Source organism: Lepus europaeus, chromosome 4 (assembly GCF_033115175.1).
Source record: "Lepus europaeus isolate LE1 chromosome 4, mLepTim1.pri, whole genome shotgun sequence".
Taxonomy (NCBI): Eukaryota; Metazoa; Chordata; class Mammalia; order Lagomorpha; family Leporidae; genus Lepus; species Lepus europaeus.
In genome coordinates, this window is record NC_084830.1 from 151,610,286 (window position 1) to 151,629,353 (window position 19,068).

Consider the following 19,068-nt stretch of genomic DNA (forward strand, 5'->3'; position numbering starts at 1 on the left):
AAAAAAAAAAAGAGAGAGAGAGAAACTCTAAAAATAATCCTTAGATTAAAAATATTACATGCTTAAAATACAAGCTGAATAAAGGAAATGCCTATGCAAAAAGATTTTGTGGAATTAAAAGCATGATTTCACAGCTCAACTTTAAAACTGTGACTTCAAACTACCACTACTGGGGCAGGCATTTAACCTCATGGTTAAGACTACACATCAGGGTGCACATATCCTTTTGAGTTCAATCCCTGGCTCCAACTCCTGGCTCAGCCTCCTGCTACTGCAGACCTTGGCAGACAGTGGTAATGGCTCAAGTCACTGGGCTTCTGCCACCCACATCAAAGACCTAGATTGTGTTCTCAGCTCCTGGCTGCAGCACAGCCCTGTCCCTGATGCTACAGGCATCTGGGGAGTAAACCGGCATATGAACATATGCTTGCTCTGTCTCTCACTGTCTCCTAAGTAAATAAATAAAACATCCACATCTAGACCTATGAGAAAACCAAGATGGAAGAAAATTCCGAAAAGCTTTCAGGGAGGAAAAATAAAACAATCACCAACAAAGTAAAACAATACACTGCATTTTATATTAACAAAGGATGGCAGAAGACAATGTGACAAAATAGTATCTTCAAGTTCTGAGGGAAACATTTAAAGCAGTGTTTTATACCAAGCTCAACTATCAATCAAGCCCGAAACAAAGCTATTCTCACACACACAGGACTGAGAAATTTTACCTCCATCCTTTCTTAGCTACTTCAAGATGTTCTCCTACAACATGAAGAAACCAAGGAAAAGAAAAATATGTGATGTGAGAGGAAACTGTTTTCTTTAAGAACAGACTGCTCCAGGACAGAAAGCACACAACATGTCACAGATACCATGATTAAATATCTTCAGAAAGTTTACAGATATGCTGAAGGCAAATTTTTTCCCTTAATGAACAGGAAAAGAAAGGCTTTTTAGGAACCAAATGTACTAATATAAGGCAAATTAAATGTGGTGCATTTTGAGGAAGCAGTGCTATCGTTGTTCCGTGGTATTCTTAGGGAACGGTTCTCAGGGCCCCATTACTCAAGGTATTTATATAACATGGTATATTTGCTTATAACATATACACATCCTCCTGTATACTTTAACTCATATCTAAGGGCAGGCATTTGGTACTTAAAAGCAGGTATTTGGATTAGCACTTAAGTCGCAGCTTGGCGCAATGACATCCTTATCAAAGTACCGGGATGGAGTGCTGGTTATAATACTTGCCATCTTACTCCCTGCTAATGCACTTCTAAGAAGGTAGCAGGTGACCCTTGACACTCACGTGTGAGACCTGGACTGAGTTCTAGGGCCCTCAGCCTGGTCCAGGCCTGGCTGTTGTGGGCATTTGGGGAGTGGACCAGAAACTAAAAGATAGGGGCCGGCACTGTGGCGTAGCAGGTAAAGCCACCGCCTGCAATGCCAGCATCCCATATGGGCACCAGTTCTAGTCCTGGCTGCTCCACTTCCGATCCAGCTCTCTGCTATGGCCTGGAAAGCAGCAGAAGATGGCCCAAGTCCTTGGGCCCCTGCACCCACGTGGGAGACCTGGAAGAAGCTTCTGGCTCCTGCTTCGGATTGGCACATCTCCGGCCATTGAGGCCAATTGGGGAGTGAACCAGCAGATGGAAGACTTCTCTGTCTCTGCCTCTCCTCTCTCTGTGTAACTCTGACTTTCAAATAAATAAATAAATCTTTAAAAAGAAATTTTCATCCAGTTTGAAAATACTAAAAAAAAAAAAACAACTGAAAGGTAACATTCTTTCTGCCTTTCTTTTTTTTTTTTTTTTTAAGATTTATTTATTTATTTGAAGGGCAAAGAACAGAGTAAAAAGAAATAGAGAACGAGAGCTTCCATCCACTAGTTCACTTCCCTAAAGGCCAACAGCCGGAGCTGAGCTGATACAAAGCCTGGAGCTAGGAGTTTCATCCGGGTCTTCCACATGGGTGCAGGGGCCCAAGCACTTGGGCCACCCTCTGCTGCTTTCCTAGCTGCATTAGCAGGGAGCTGGATGGGAAAGGAGCAGCCTGGACTTGAACCTGTGCCAAAATAGAATGCCAGCGGCTTTACCTGCTACACCAGGGCACCGGCCCCTCTGTCTGCCTTTCAAATCAAATGATAAAGTCTAAATTACTTATGATATCTAAAATAATGTAAATGCTAGGTAAATAGTTGTTACACAAGGAATAATGACAAAGGAAAAAGGTCTACTTATATGTGGTGGAGGTGCAGCAGTCACAGCTCCAACAGCATTTCCCACCGACAGTGGGACATGGAGGGGACCACACACACAGCAGGGCAGCACACACCCAAGAAAAACTCTCAGAACACTGCCGGATACCTCGGAGAGTATTATTTTCGCTTGTCAACACCTTAATCATACTATCCTTTTCAGCCCGCATCACTTTTATTCCTCTGAAAAGCGGCATAACCCAATCATATCATACACACAGTTCCATTGGTCCAAAACATTCTTCCCACTGTGCACTCTGCTAAAAAAGCAAGCATTTTACCATTCGCAACATTTACAACTCCTGTCAGCCAGGTGGCAGCCTTGGAACTAAGTGGCCCTCGCGGAGAGCTTACAGAGGCCTCGCATCAGAACCTACACATCACTTGCCATGCTTCGCATCTGCTTGTGAGCTACCTCCACATTGCACTGTCAGCAACATGGGTACCAACTCGCTCTTGTAATCTCTGTATCTATCCTCTGCACCGTGAAGTCCCTGCGAACCCACTTGATACCACACGTTGGCATCTGGTACAGATGTTGGATGGTAAGGATCCTACACGGCTGGCCTGGATTCTCCCCCAACGCTTGGTGTTATGCACACCTAATCACAAATCTTACAGGCTGTAGCATCTAACATCTGAGGACATGCAGTAACAAAAAATCTGAAGGAAGCTGGAGCTCATGGTTTGAGTGACCTGACCCACATTTCAAAAGATCATCCCAAGGAATGGGAAAGCCAAAGCACAGAAACATAAGCTTTGGAGTACTTTCGAGTTACGTAACAAAATACCCAAGAACAAAAAGAAATGTGGTTGCTCCTGCAACGTATCAGCTCCCCTTCTGCTACTGTCCAGTTTTATTTTTTACCATAAACACGTCCTTTTTGTATGAGCCACTTTTAGAATATCTGATTAAAACGGGAAGACAGAAATACACAGTGACACAGACCGAGACCGGGACATTCTTCTGGGTACAGAGAAGACAGCCAGGGACAAACGGAGTCAAAGTCGGAACCGGCACCTCCAGAGCCCTCGACTGGCAGTGGCCATGGGCCGGGAACTCAGAACTCACAACTGGCCAATCTCTAAAGCCGTGGCATCAGCACTTGTTGCCTGCTGACGACAAGCAACGTCACTTTGCTCACGGGAAAGTCAAGGTAAAGTCGGCAGCACGGTCAAGTTCGTCCCCGGGTCTCACGCTGAGCACTCGGAGGCCCTCAGCACGCACCCCAAGCTCTCCGTCGCCCAAACACCAGCTGCCCAGCCCGCTTCCACGGACCCTGGCCTGTCCTCCCCCCGGGAGGGACAGTGCACCCTCTCTACCTGAAAAAACCGCCCGCACCACGGGCAGGCAAGCGCCCAGCGGGGGCGGCTGCAGCCTGCAGGGCGGGGGCCTCCGCTCGCACGGCGACGACCGTGACAGGCGCAAACCCAGCACGTCCCGTGCGCGGGGGCACCCGGGGGAAGCCCAACTCGCCGCGAGCCGGCAGCAGGCGCGCGCGCAGAACCCGCCCTTCCCGCTCCGTGCGAGGCAGGCGCAGAAGGAGCGCAGAGATGTCACCGGGCCAAGACCGAGCGCGCCAAAGCGGGACCCACCCCCGCGGCGCCTCCCCTTCCTCCCTCCGCCCGCGCCGAGCTCATTCATTCTCCGGGCGGCCGGCCCGTCCTCCCCGGCCGGCCGCCGCGCACCTCAACCCCGCCAGACGCTTTGTCTCGGGCCGGCCGGAAACGGGCGCGCACTCGAGCGCGCGCCCGGGTGTCACAGCTCCCCGCACGCGGGGGCCGCCGCCCGCGGCCACGCCAGGGTCCGAGGTCCGGAGCCCGGAGCGCCTCGTCGGCAGCGCGGGACGCGCCGTGCGCCCCGCCCCGCGGGGTACCCGGGACCTGGAGACGCGCCCCGCTCTGCGATCGCGGCGCGGATCGGAGGCAGAGGCTTGCTCTCCCCTGTCCCGAGGCGCAGGCACGGGGGCCCCTCTGTCCCCCCACCCACCCCTCCCCGCCCCGGCCGCCCGGCGCACTCACTTGAGCAGCAGCTGGTCGTGCTCGGCCTTGCACTTGCCCAGCTCGATCTGCAGCTTGGCGCGCTCGCGGGCCGTGTCGTCGAGCGCGCGGCGCGCGTCGGCCAGCTCCGTCTCGTAGAGCGCCTTGAGGCCGGTGAGCTCGCGGCCGCGCACCTCCTCGCGCTCCGTCACCTGCAGCTGCAGCGCGCTGTTCTCCGTCTCCAGGCTGCGCACCTTGTCAATGTACACGGCCAGCCGGTCGTTGAGCTCGCGCAGCTCCTCCTTCTCCTGCAGCCGCGACAGCCGCGTGGGGCTCAGCGGCGTGCTGGGGGCGCCGGCGCGGCTGCCGGACCGCGGCGGCACGGGGGTCGCGGTCGCCATGGCGGGCGGGCGGGCGGGCGGGCTGGGCGATCGGCGGCGAGAGAGCGGGGCGGCGAGGCCGGGGTCGAGGGCACGCGGCCGGGCGACCTGCGTTCCGCGCGCGGGGGCCGGCGCGGGGAGGCAGGGACAAGCACCTGGGATGGCGGCGGCGGCGTTCCAGCACAAAGGGCACCGGGGGAGGAGGACGGTCGATCGGCCGGCCGTGGGACGCCCCGTGGAAGAGCTCGCGCGCGCACTCACCCACGCGCGCGCGCGGGAAGACGCACCGCGAGGGTGACCAGGAGGCCGAGCAGGGTCCGCGCCGCCGCGCCGCCGCCGCCGAGTCTCCCGCCCGCAGCACTTTGTTTCCTCTCCGGCTGCGCGCAGCGGCGGGCGGCGAGGGGCGGGCCGTAGTGAGCCGCGGGGGGCGGAGGCGGAGCGGGCCGCGGCGGCGCTCTCCCCAACATGGCGGGCACGCGCAGGCGCTGCCACGTGACCGGCACGGGCCAATGGGGAGCGGGCAGCGCGCTCCGGAGGCGCGGGGGCAGGGCCTGGAAATTCAAAATCGGGCCCTCGGGCAACCGTCGGCTGGGCGCGCGGGGTTGGGCGCGGCCGGTGTTGGGCTGAGGGCTAGCGGGGAGGGGCGCCTGCCACTACCCGCGGCTCGGCCCCGCGAGGACCCCTGAGGGGCCGGCCCTGCGAGTGGCGGGAAGGAGCTAAGGTTTCCGGGGCGGGTCAGCGCCGCCGCCCACAGCCGGCGGTTCAGGGAAATTCAAATGTAAACGTCCCCAACAGCCACAGGCCACACTCGGAGAGGCCGGCGGGCGTCGTAATCTGACCCCGGCCCGCGGCCCGGCTCTGGAGGCGGCCGGGCCCGGAGCGCTCACGTCACGGGCGCCGGCGTCCCGGGCCTCCAGGGCGAGCGAGCCGTTCTCCGCTGAGGAGAAGGCGGTGTGTGGCCTCGAACCCGGGGCCGCGGGAGATGGCCTCAGAAAGCCGGGCCTCGCGCGCGCGGCTGACGGGCGGCCCCGGTTCCGTCGTTTCCTGGGTGTGTGAGGGCGTTGTGAAATCAGAAGCTGCTGGCGAGTGGAACGACCAGATTGGGAGCCAGCGGCGCGAGCGGCCGCCACGCTTCTGCGAAGCCGGAGGCAGCAACCCGTGAAGGCGCTGAGAGGACCTCGCGCTGTGACCAGGAGCCTCCCCGAGACGGAGTGGCGGCTGATTCGAGTAGAAAGTTAACGTGTAGGACGCCTAGTGTGCCCTGAGCAGTGTGGGCCCCGGGTTATGTCTTTGGAAAAGTTTAACCTCGGAGTTGTCGCGCACCCTGGGACCCCGAGCTTCGCCCACAGCCTAGCCGGCGGCATCTGTGCAGCAACTGCCGGTGGGCTTGAGTGATTGCGGCCGAGATGGGCCCGGGTCGTTCTTTGAATGTGTCGGTAGGATTAGTGGAGGGCCCCGGGCTGTCCTTCCAGCCCAGGACACCTGTGGATGGCGCTTGGGCCACCCTCCCACTGCTTTCCCGGGTTTAGCAGGGAGCTGGGTAGGAGCTGGAGAAGTTGGGATAGGACCTGATGCTCACATGGGATGCCGGGGTTGCTCGCCCGTCAGACAATTTCTGAAATTCCCTTATTCTCAGCTTTCCCCATGCCGAGCCCTGCGCTTGGAGTGTGGTCATTTTATGCTTCTCTTACTCTTTCAAAGGTTATCCTCTTCATTCAAATACTTTCTGAAATCCCGTCAGCTCCAGAATTTTCACCAGTGAATTAGAAAGTGACGTTAGTATGTAAATTTGATGAAAGTACTCGTGCATTTACTAGGATAACTGTCATTTTTGCAATACCCTGCCTTGCTTTTCCTATAAACTCTGAGCTACTTGTCAGGTCACATACCCTGAGTATTGGTTAGAGCATACGTTCCTGTAAACCCTGCCAAAACCTCATTTGTCTCTTCCATATTCGTCCTCACACGCAATTACCTCACCATATAAGGACACCTTATTTACATTTGCCTTATTTATGTCATTTGGATCTGTAACAAAAATACTGGATATCCAAGATGTCTGGAGAGAAGATGTACAGACTAGAACTGGGGGGAAGGGGGAGTTGGGGGGTAAGACACAGAAAGGGGGAGGAGAGACTGAAAGTGAGCAATAACCCACATGGGTCCCAGGAGAGGGGGGTGACAGCTGGCAGCTGAGGATATAGCACTAACAAATGGGATGGTTGGAGCTGCTATAAAATGAAAAGAGAAATTGCCAAATGGTATCTCTTGACTATAGACACATATTTGTTGAATGATGAATGAAAAGAAATGAATACTTCAACTTCCACAGAGCTGGGTTGTTTCATTTAACATAGTTTGCAAAACTGATACCGTTTCCAGTTTTCATAAAAATGTAAGAGTAAATCATATTTCATGATGGTGGAATATGCTGAATCTTTCCCAAGTCTGATTTTGATTTTTGTGTTTTACTACTAGTTTTTAAGCACTTAATATATTTGAAAGGCAGAGTTACAGAGAAAGGAAAAGATACAGAAAACATACGCCAACCCACTAATTCACTTCCAAATGGTTGCAATGGCCAGTGGCACCGAAACCAGAAACCTCAGCTCCATCTGTGTCTCCCACTTGGGTGCCAGGCCCCAAGCACATGGGCCATCCTCCCCTGCTTTCTCAGGACATAGCAGGGAGCTGGATCAGATTAGAACTGGATTTTTGTGTGTGTTTGTGTGTGTGTGTGTGTTAGATTTATTTACTTATTTTGAAATAGTTACAATCCTCAGATGGCTGTAACAGTCAGGACTGGGCTGGGCTGGAGCTGGGAGCCAAAAGCTTCTCCAGGTCTCCCACATGAGTGGCAGGGGCTCAAACACTTGGACCATATTCTGCTGCTTTTCCCAGGCCATTAGCAGAGGGCTGGGTAGGAATAAGAGCAGCCAGCATAGGAACCGGCGTCCATATTGGATGCTGGTGTCACAGGCAATGGCTTTACCCTCTGCCATGTTGCGGGCCCCAGATTTTCCTGTTTTAAAAAGGTTCTGGGAGTTTTTAAAGTACATTTATCCTCTTTCATAGGATGGTTCTCATAGCACAGCCACCTGAGGCCTATACACTGCTCAAAATTATTTTCCAGACATGCTTGTTGAGATCTGGACATTAAGCAAAACCAGATGTGTGGAGTTGTTTTCTTTTAGCTCAGTAGTTCAATTTTACCATATCTTAGCCAAAAAGAAAAAGAATTGATATTGTTGCATTTTAATTTAATTTTATATCAAAACATGGTCAAGATACTGTCATACTCTAAGTTATTTTACATACCTTTAATGTATTTCTAAAACTAATTTTTAATAGATTTTTTTAATATTTATTTTTTTGAAAGGCAGGGTGACAGAGAAAGAGGAAGAGAGAGAGAGTCTTGGAGATCTTCCATCTGCTGCTTCACTCCTCAAATACCTACAACAGCCAGGTCTGGCTGGGCCAGACCAAAGCCAGGAGCCAGGACTTCCATTTGGAGTTTCCTATGCAGGTGACTAGGATTCAAGTATTTGAGCCATCATCTGTTACCTACTAGATGCATTAGCAGAAAGCTAAATCAGAACCAGAGTAGTCAGGACTCAAACCAGGCACTCCAAAATAGGACACAGGTATCCAAAGGGTGGTTCAGCCTGCTGTGCCACAAATGCTCAGCTTGGTTTTGTTTTGTTTCTTTTTTTTTTTCAAAATTTATTTATTTGAAAAGCAGAGTTACAGAGAGAGAGAGAGTTCTTTCTTCTGCTGGTTCACTCCCAAATGGCCACAACAACTGGAACTGGGTCAATCCAAAGCCATGAGCTAGGAGCTTCCTCTGAGCTTCCCACATGGGTGCAGGAGCCCAAGGACTTGGGCCATCCTCCACTGGCACCCTAGCAGGGAGCTGGATTGATAGTAGCGTATGGAATACTGGCATTGAAGGCAGTGTTCAAACCCACTACGCACAGTGCCTGCACCTCCAGTTTTTTGTGTTTTTTGTTTTGTTTTGTTTTTTTAAAAATCTTACAGAGGTATGCACCTTCAACCTATAGTCAGGCCTTTGCCTTCAGAGTGATAAAAACACAGACTGGTGTCAAAGTGTAAGGTTTACAGATAGCTCAGCTGATTAAAACTAACCCAGCTCAAAGAGCTTTCCTGTTTTCATGATCAGTCTTTAGTTAATTACTTTATTCATCATGATTATTGTTTATTCCTTCCCAATAACATTTTCATTTATTTAATTATTCAGTTATAGAAGTGAGACTCTACTTTCCTAGAATATCTTTCTCACTAGCCTTTCCTGTCTGGTGTTAGAAATTACCCCGTAAAAGCTAGTCTTCTGAGTTAACCTGAAAAAGTAAGGCTAGTTTCCAGGCCTTGCAGCTGAGCTCAGGGTAAGCAGAGCAGGAGGAAAAAGAGTAAGAAAACACAGCATTTTAGTTAGCATTTAGTTAGTTGGGAGGGAAAATGAAAGAATGAATCTTCAACCAGATGTCAATGCGGTTGTTTTCCTCCCATTATCACAGCTCCTGGTGCCATTCTCCCAGAATAGCATTGCCAAACCAGGGCTAAAACCATTATCAGCATGTAAGATTGGTTTAAGAAAAGATTAAACAGATTTGCAAAGAGAGACAGTCTTTCCATCCCTACCTGCCAACCATATATAAACCTTCTGACTGGGGAAAGAAGGAATGTTTGAAGCACCATGGGACTCATGCGCCCTTATCCTGCCACTTGGCTAAGTTGAGGGTTTTGGTTGAGGACCCAAGGGAAGAAACAGTTTGTGCCTCATCACAAGGCCCCATTCGAGGCAGCAGAGCAGCCCTCTGTAGAACTGTGGTCATGAGCAGGCTCTGGAGGAGAGCAGCAACAGATGTGAGGCGCAGCGTGCAGAGCAGTCCACTCTTCCATGATGGCTAATTTATTATTGGCAAGACATGGAGCTCCTATCCATTGGTTCACTCCCCAGATGCCTGCAGCAGGTGGGGCTGGGAAAGGTGGGAGCCAGGAGGCAGGAACTTGATCCAGGTCTCCCACATGGAAGAACCCAACTGCTTGAGCCATGCTGGATAATTTTATGTGTTGATTTGGCTGGCTCACAGTGCCCAGATAGGTGATCAAATGTTATCATGGATGTTTTTGAGAGGGTTTGGGGATGAGTTTAACTTTGAATCAGTAGATACTGAGTAAAGTAGATTACTTCTGTAATATGAGTTGGTATCATCTGACTGGTTGCAGTACTCGTGAGAACAGATATTGTCTCCCTGCCACCTTTAAAAATAGGGAATTTTGGCAGCACAAAGCCTTGGGGCTTGAACTGCAACATCAACTCCTGCAAGGTTTCCAGCTGGTCAACCCCTCAGATTCTGGACTTGCCAGCCTGCATAATCAGAAAATAAGTCTCTCTTTTGTATCTATCATCCTGCTGGTTCCGTTTCTTTAGAGATCATTGACTAATACACCTTCCCTAGACCCGTAAGAAGGGTGTGGAGGGGCCAAGGAAGGCCAGCAGATAGGAGGAGTGATTGGGACAGGGGAGGCACAGACTGACCTGAGCATCCTGGCCACCACGGGGATGGCAGAACTGTTGGCAACTCAGCAGAAGCATTGTGGACAGACAGGAGAGAGCCCCACATACTTGAGAGCCTCCATAACCTGAGCTTGGGATCCACTTAACCTGGCAGGATAGGAAGAGTAAAAAATGCTCAATGCCTGCAGAGTAAAGGTGTACTAGGAAGAAAACTGAAAAACACATCTAAGCACATGGAAATGAAAGAAGAGAATTAAACTTGATAGTCCCCTTCTGGCCTAAAAATTTCCAGAGATTTGCATACAAAAATAACACATTGAGATAAAGTCTCTTAGGATTATCATGCCTAAAGAGCCACATTCTCTTGCTCACTCCTTAATCCATGTATGTGTTCAACATTAGTTGAGCATTTACCATGTGCCAAGCAAAGATAACGAAGCTATTGATCTCTGCTTTCAGACAAGCAAACACAAACGTGAAAAAATTGTGTCTCCAAGTGCCACTGCCTAAGAAGGCATGAAGCAAGCAGTGTAGGAGCAGCAGGGTCCTGGCAGGTCTCTGTGCTAGAAAGATGTTGTCTGAGCAGGGTTTCTAAGAATGCCGGCCTCCAGGAACTGGCAAAGAGCTTCAGCACCTGTGTAGACCTGCAACCGGCAACCCCCGGTCCCCAGGGAGACTTAGAGGGAAGCCCCAGATGCAATCCCTAATCTCCTTACGCTGCACTTTTTATTTTAAACCAGACCACGGGGAGGGTGCTTTAAACAGGAATTAGTCAAGCGGTTAGAGAAGTGGATTTTGATTAACAATCCCTTGTTTTTTCATTGTGTTACATATTATGGTAAAGAAAGGAATTGTTAGAAAAACTTTTTATTTATCTATTTAAGATGTAGAAAGACAAAAAAATGCAGAGAGCCAAAGAGAGCTACCATCTGTGGGTTCACTCCCCAAATGCCAGCAACAGCTGGGGCTGAGCAGGGGCCAAAGCCAGGAGCTGGTAACTCAGTGTAGGTCTCCCATGTTGGTGGCTGCCACTCAAGTACTGGAGGCATCCCCACTGCCTTGTTGTGTTGGCACTAGCAGGAAGCTGCAATTAGGAGGGAAAGCCAGGATTCAAACCTAGGAGCTGGGAGGTGAACTCGGGTTCTCTGGTGTGGTTCACATCCCAAATGGCCACAACAGGTAAGACTGGTCCAGACCAAAGCCAGAATTGGACACAGAGGACCCAAGACTCAAACTAGCACTCTGATACAAAATGTGGGCACCCCAAGCAGCAGTTTAACCCATGAAGCCACAATACCTACCCCTGAGATGACTGTAGTCTGTGAAATACTTGTATTTGTGCATATTTGAATCTTCACATTGGGAACTGGGCAAGAATTATCCTCAATTTGGCTACTCATGTACTTGGGATTTAATGATACCAAAAATATGAACATTCTGTTAAAGTCTGTACAGAAATGACACTGAAATGTAAATAGAGACCTCTTTGATTTACATTTATCTTAAGTAGAGGGGGGGCTGAGTCTTTCATATGTTGTTGATGGAAGTTTAAACTAATACAACTACTTCAGAAAATGGACAACTCCGGACAAAGTTAAAAATGCACCTGCCTTGCACTCTGGCAATTCCACTCCCAAGAGCCATGAAAGCCATGTCAGCTAAAAGACTGCACAATGGAGCAGGCATTTGTGCTAGGAACCCGTGTCCCACACTGCAGTGCCAGGGTTCAATTCCAAGCTCCAGCTTCTGATTCCAGCTTCCTGTCCATGCAGACCCTGGGAGGCAGGAGTGATGACCAAAGTGATTGGAGTCCCTGTGACCCACATGAGAAATCTGGATGAAATTCCTGCCTCTCGCTTTGGCCCAGCCCTGCCCCAGCCTTTGCAGGCTTTTGGGGAGTGAACCAGTGGACAGAAATTCTCTCTGCTTTCAAATAAATAAATAAGAAAAAGACTTGGACAGGAAGTTTATAGTAGCTTTCCTCATAGCAGCTGAAGGGTTCGGAACACAGGACTTTGGCAGATTGATTATTCTTAAACAGCAGGAAGGAGTTTCTACCGTCCGCCCCCCCCCCCCCCCCCCCCCCCCCCGTCTACCGAAAAACAGAGCATAAAATTTTCCATGAAAAAGTGCCATCCTTGCACCAGGAAGAGGAGAAGCGTCTTCTCACAGACACCGGACGTAATGGCCAATGTGACTGTGTACAAAGCAGCGTACTAAAGTGCTTTCCGGGTTTAGAGCCCCCAGGTATTTCCTAGGCATTTCCCCACATTTGCCTCCCCTGGAAGCTGAAGCCCCCTTTCATCTGTCTTATCTCTCCACTGATTTATTGTTCTTTGGTTAAAAGGGTATTTTTAGAAGCTCTGAATAACTGAGAGCACATACTTTAGTTAAACAAGGGTAGAAAAGTGATTTTCAGAGGTGTGGAGAAAGGGCGTAAGGAAGGAGGGAGTTACCAGAATCAAGCCAAGCACTGTGGTTTATAAAGGATATTTAACATGAAAGTGTAACTTTGTATTTGGAAAACAAAAAAGTGACCTATTGTTTTTTATAATACATACTTTTATAAACAAATTTTTAAAGATTTATTCATGAATTTAAATTTATTAAATAAAGGCTTTCTATTAAAAAAAGATTTATTCATGAGCCAGTGCCCATACAGGATGCTGGTGTTGCAGGCACTGTGCTACACCACAACCCAGCCCCTGAAAAAGAATTTTTAAGTAAATCTTCTTGGTCAGAGAATTTGTAAAAAAGCTATGATCCAGGCTTGGTGTTGGTGAGGCAGCAGGCTAAGCCCCTGCAAGGAACACTGGCATCGCATATTGGACAGCCGATTGGAGTTCTGGCTTCTCCATTTCTGATCCAGCTTCTTGCCATTGTGCCTGGGAAGGCAGTGTAAGATGGCCCAAGTACTTAACTCCTGCCTCCCATGTGGGAGACCAGGACAGAGTTCTAGGCTCCTGGCTTCTTCCTGGCCTAGCCCTGACTGCTGGAGCCATTAGGGGAATGGGCCAGTGTATGATCGTTCTCTCTCTCTCTCTCTCTCTCTGTGTGTGTGTGTGTGATATCACATCTCCTTTCAAATAAATAAATGTCTTTTTTAAAAAAAAGCAAAAATCTTCGACTCTCAGCCAGTGGTGTGAGGAAGGACAGACATCCCCCCATCCCCCTAGGGCTTTTTCAGATTTGGGGGCCAGAAGAGATTTTTATGTTTGTTACAGGACATGATTGCACGATACCTTGGAGACACCGCAGTGAAGAAGAGAGAGGAAGTACAGGATATGGCTGCTGCTCCTGTTCTCTCCTGGGCTCCTAAGTCGCATCCAGATCTGGGCCGCCATGTGTTCAGTCATGGACCAAGAGTAACCACATCAGGCGGCTTGCTATGGCAGGCTGACCGCAGCCTTATTTGGCAGAAGCGCCCTGTCATGACTTGAATCAACCGCCTCATAAGGTTTTCAGAAACCTGTCATTTATAAGAAATCAGTTTCATTTCTCCAATCTGAACTTCTTCGTTCCTTTCATTTATTATATACTTCCTTTAAAGGATTTCAGTTGGGTTGGGTCTCAAAGCGAGGGCTGGAGAAACGAATTCTCAATTGTCATAGAGAAAGGAGAAGTCATGCGGCCACAGGCGGTGAGTTCAGCATCTTTAGTTGTTTTTTTTTTTTTCTTAAGATTGATTTATTTATATGAAAGGCAGACTTACACAGAGAGAGAAGGAGAGTCAGAGAGAGAAGTCTTCCATCTGTTGGTTCACTCCCCAATTGGCCACAACGGCTGGAGCTGCGCTGATCCAAAGCCAGGAGCCAGGAGCTTCTTCCAGGTCTCCCACATGGATGCAGTGGCCCGAGGATTTGGGCCATCTTCTACTGCTTTCTCACGTCATAGTAGAGAGCTGGATCGGAAGTGGAGCAGCCAGGTCTCGAACCGGCATCCATATGGTATGCCGGTGTTTCAGGCCAGGGCGTTAACCCGCTGTACCACAGCGCCAGCCCTAACATATGGATTTTCTTATTTCCTACTTCTTTTGTCTTAAAATAATAATTTGACCTTTAATGTTTGCTTTAATGACCAAATACCTAATATTATTAAAATAGTACCAAAAATCTCTCACTCTCTGTCTCTCCCTCTGTCTCTGTAACTCTGTCATTCAAATACAATAAATACAATAAATCTTTTTTTTAAAAAATAGTACCAAATAGAGTAAATAACATCACGTCAGACTCACTATCTCTAAATATCACCGGCCTATTTCAGTTTCAGGTTTCCTATGTCCTATCAAATGCTACTTGCGAAATTGGTCATGATTATTAATGAAGAAATTAGAGTCCATAAACCTAAAATACACTCTTTAAATGTTTGTAGTGTGCCAAGCAATGAGAAAGAACCATGAAAACATTGCCTATCCAGTGGAACCTAGTTAACATCAGACATGCCGCTAGATCTAGAAGACATGCAGTCAATACCTGTGTCACACATTGGTAGGCACAAGGTGGATGTGAGGGATTGGAAACGTGGTCAAAGGAGGTTGCAGGAGTGCACATTAGGAACAAGATTGATGCTCTGTGCTAGGCCACGGGGAATATGCTGTTTCACTTCCCTTCATCTCCTAAATGTGCTAAACTGATTTGAATGTAAAAGACTTAATCAGTTGGAAGTCCGGGTGCCAGACAGCTTTCCATCCTTTGCACTGGGGACCAGAAACAGTAGGCGGAAAGCTTGGGAGATGGAGTGGGATGATTCAACTAATCACCACACGAACAAAACTATCTGGCCAAACGATGGAGGTGTTTGGGATCCAGTAAATAAAAGCAAGACAGCACAGGTGGAAAACCAAGTGTGCCTAAATAGGAATCCTGCTCATCACACACTTGGGGCCTCCAGAATCTCGCTGAACACCTGTCAACCCGTTTTCTCATCCGTAAAATGCAGGGAGAGAGCTACCTTACAGGGCTGTGGAAAGGACCGCATGTGCTGATGTAGGTACAGTGTGTCTGGCTCAGTAATGGTGCCTTTCCCTCCCTCTACAAAAATAGGCGTTAGGATCTTTCCTCCTCACTTTTGAAAGCAACCACCATTACAAAGAAAAGTCAGTGCCTGTTACAACTTGGTGTTTTCCAAATGTTCGCTGTTTCATATTGTCCTTCTCACTAACGTGTGCCTTGGCACAGAGTCAGAATTCATACAAATATTAAAAAGTACATGTAATACATGTAGTAACTCATCCTATAACTTGATTCAATTTCACAGCTTTCTGTGGAAAACACCACAGTGAACTCCAGAGAAATGAAACGATCAAGACCCAGTCCCCACCACGTGTAAACCAAGATTGTGCAAGGAAGGACCTGTGTGAGTACCTCGGGCACCAACGCTGCTGGACTGGCGACTGCCCCTCAGTTGGAGGAGGTGCTGCGGCTGTGAGTTTGAGCTTCATAGCCAGTTGCATCATTTTATTGTTTCCTACATATCCGGGCACAGTGGGATTAGCTTGGACTGATTTTCACAGTAGAAATGTCATCAGCAGTGGCCAGCTTGCGTCAATTCCTTTTTGCCAACAGAGTAATGGGTTTCAGTTCAGAGAGACGAAAGAAGGGACAGTAAAGGCAAAGTTCATTAGAGTACCTTCCGAGGGAGATATGGGCCGGTAAAGAGTGCAGCACCGTTTCTTGCTGGTTTGGCGATTTTATCCCTAAGGTCTGAGGGGTGCTACCTGTGATGTGACCTTGACACTCGTGTTTGGCGTTTGTGATTGACAACTGGGAGTTGCACGCCTCTGGCATCTCTGCCCATGTGGCTATAAAGTAGATTTTTCTGGTTTGGCTCAGTTCCCATTTCACAAGGACACTTTAACCACAAGTAAAATCACAAAGTGAGCTGTCCTGGGCGGGTCCCTGGTCCCTCCCCTGGAGGAGGGATTTGTGGCCCTTCCCCAGTTGCTACCTGACAGAAGGAATAAATCGCTTTCAGTGGCTGCTCTCAATACAGGGAGGAACGGGCAGCCAGCTAGTGCAGGAGGTGCAAGGAGGTAAGAGCTATTGTTCTTAGGTACACAGAATGTTTAAGCCTAAATCTTATATGTCCCTCCACCACTTCCACATATTGAAGAGAAAAAAAAAAAATTATGCTTTCTGCTTGACCACAGGGTCAACCACGGCTGCCTGCTTTGCAGAAAAGGGGTGACGGGAAGGGTGCAGCCCTGTGCTTGCCACCGGCGCCTGGTGAGGCCAGAAAGGCTGATGAGCTCCCTCGCCACCACCCCTGGTCTCCATGCCTCCGCCCTCGGGCTGGCCACCAGTTCCAGCCCACACTGCTCCCTCCTGCAGCCTCCAGCCGGAGGAGGCCCTTCCCTCCAAGAGACTGCTGGTAGATTTCTAGAATTTGGAAATAAAGTATGCAGATTGCCACCCCCTTGCCCAGCAGTGCCTTCTCTTTCACTGTTGCCCGCTACCTTACCTCAAACAGCTTTTCTTAAGGAAAATTAGCAGATCTGGAATCTAATCGATTTTATCTAACTAACAGCTCTCTAATGGCAAACAAGCATCTAATTCGCACACCAACTCTTTCTCGTTGATTTCCTTTAGGTTTGAGGGGGCAGAAATAGGAAACAAAATCATTCAATAAATATAGTGGATTTCATCACAAAGTCACTGGAAACGATGAGACGGTATGTTTAACCGGCAGCAGCAGTGACAGCTCGAAGGACGGCACCTACTAAGGAGAGGGAAGATAAATAGGACCATAAAAGCAGACAAAATTCCGAGATGTCACAGGCTAAAACAGAGTGAACCTTCTTTTCAAAAGCAGAATACACACAAGCTACTAACAGACAAGAAATAGGATTCATTTTGCCTAAGAAATCACATCATCTGGATGATGCCCAAAATCCCTGTTAACTTAGGATTTGATTAAGGAAAATGGTATGTTATTCTCTGTGCTTTTATTTTTAAAATTTTTATTGTGTTTTATTTATTTGAAAGCCAGAGAGAGATAGACATGCATACAAACAGAGATCTCCCATCCCCCTGTCATCTGTACAAGTACCTGTGAGAGCCAGGACTGGGCTAGGCCAAAGCTAGAAGCCAGGAATTCAGTCCAAGTCTCCCACATGGGTGGAAAGGATCCAGCTACCTGAGCCATCACCTGCTGCCTCCCAAGGTACACATTAGTGGGAAGCTGGAATTGGAGTAGAACTGGGACTCACACCCAGGCACTCTAGTGCAGGATACGGCATCTCAAGTGGCCACTTCACCACTGGGTCAGATGCCTTCTCCTCCCTGTGTTATTTTTCTATCTTGACTCTTTTTCTATCTTGCATAGTTAAAATAACTAATGGTGCCAGTTTAAAGGAGGAAAGGCAATATAAAAAAAAAAAAAAAAAAAAAAAACCCTGAAAATTACAAAACTAAAAATCAGTTCAGAATAGGAACCCAGGGAGCAGCAGTTCAGCACACTCCCAAATACCCACAGTAACCTGGAATGAGCTATGCCAAAGCCAGGAGCCAGGAATTCCATTTCCTACGTAGGAGTCAAGAACCCAAGTACTTGGACCATCACCCACTGCTGCCAGGTGCATATGCCAAAGCCAGGAGCCAGGAATTCCATTTCCTACGTAGGAGTCAAGAACTCAAGTACTTGGGCCATCACCCACTGCTGCCAGGTGCATTAACCGGCAGTTGGATGGGAAGCAGAGTAGAGAGGACTTGAACCAGCACTCTGGTGTGGGATGCAGGCATCCCAAGAAGCAGCTTAACTGCTATGCCGCAACACCGAACCCAAGCGATGGGATTTTGATATGACAACTTTTCCCTCACTAAAATAATTTGTTGGAAGTAATTGCCCAAGTGAGTATTTTATTTTAATAACAGAAGATGAGGGAGACTAACAGACTTTAGAATATTTGTATAAGTTGGATGACATTAGGGCCGGTGCTATGGCGCAGCGGGTTAGTGCCCTGGCCTGTAGTGCCAGCATCCCATATGGGTGCCGGTTCGAGTCCCGGCTGCTCCACTTCTGATCCAGCTCTCTGCTATGGCCTGGGAAAGCAGTGGAAGATGACCCAAGTCCTTGGGCCCTTGCACCCACGTGGAGAAGCTGGAGGAAGCTCCTGGCTACTGGCTTTGGATCGGTGCAGCTCTGGACGTTGCGGCCAACTGGAAAGTGAACCAACAGATGGAAGACCTCTCTCTCTCTCTGCCTCTCCTCTATGTAACTCTGACTTTCAAATAAATAAGTTGGATGACGTTAGACTGAGACCCAGAACACCAGATGTCACCTGGAGGAGACATTTGGAACTCTGGGCTAATCGCCATTGAACTGTCTTCCTGTACCTGGGGGAATTGCTCACCTTCTGAGTCTTAACAAGACAAGGGTCCACCTCCTATGCTAAATTCTAAAAAGTCAAACACACATTTCTTTTGTGTGCTTAGGTTTGACCAGTCAGATGCACCAAGTCCAAAGTGTGACCCAGAAGCCAGTGGCCCAAGGCAATGAGAGAGAAGTGAGTCCCCTCTGCTAGCAGTGCCGGATGGGGTCTGCAGCACCCTCCATGCGCAGTGTTGGTGGCAGCTGTAGAGAGTAACTATTCCTCGGCAGCAATGATGGCCAGCCCAGACACGCTCAAAGACTGCGGTGTGTAGTCTCTTCTGACCTTGGACCGCGACCCTTCCCAGGATCCTGTGAGCTCCCCAGAATGTTTTTGGTAATCTTTTCCACTAAAGCCAGAATCGGCTTTCTGCTGCCCATCATGAAGAACGCTCTGGAACAGCGGCTTGGAGAGAACAAAGGAGAGGGGAGCCAGGGAAGGCGGCAGAGTTTCTCTGACAAGCTGCGTGCTGCTCATGGAAGACATGTGGCTGAAGGTAAGATCGACAGGGAAAAAATACCTGCGTGTTTTCCCTTAATGT

At 49.1% G+C, this 19,068-nt stretch overlaps 1 protein-coding gene across 1 annotated transcript in view; it reads right to left on the minus strand.

Annotated features, from left to right (window-relative positions):
• LMNB1 (lamin B1) overlaps positions 1-5,087 on the minus strand; it is a 50,664-nt gene extending 45,577 nt beyond the window's left edge. Inside the window, exons 1-2 of the mRNA XM_062189961.1 lie at positions 4,886-5,087; positions 4,283-4,775 (exon numbers count right to left, since the gene is read on the minus strand). Of these exons, the coding sequence (XP_062045945.1) occupies positions 4,283-4,775; positions 4,886-5,087 (695 nt within the window). The remainder of the gene's footprint in view (positions 1-4,282; positions 4,776-4,885) is intronic.
• Positions 5,088-19,068: the final 13,981 nt, after the last annotated feature.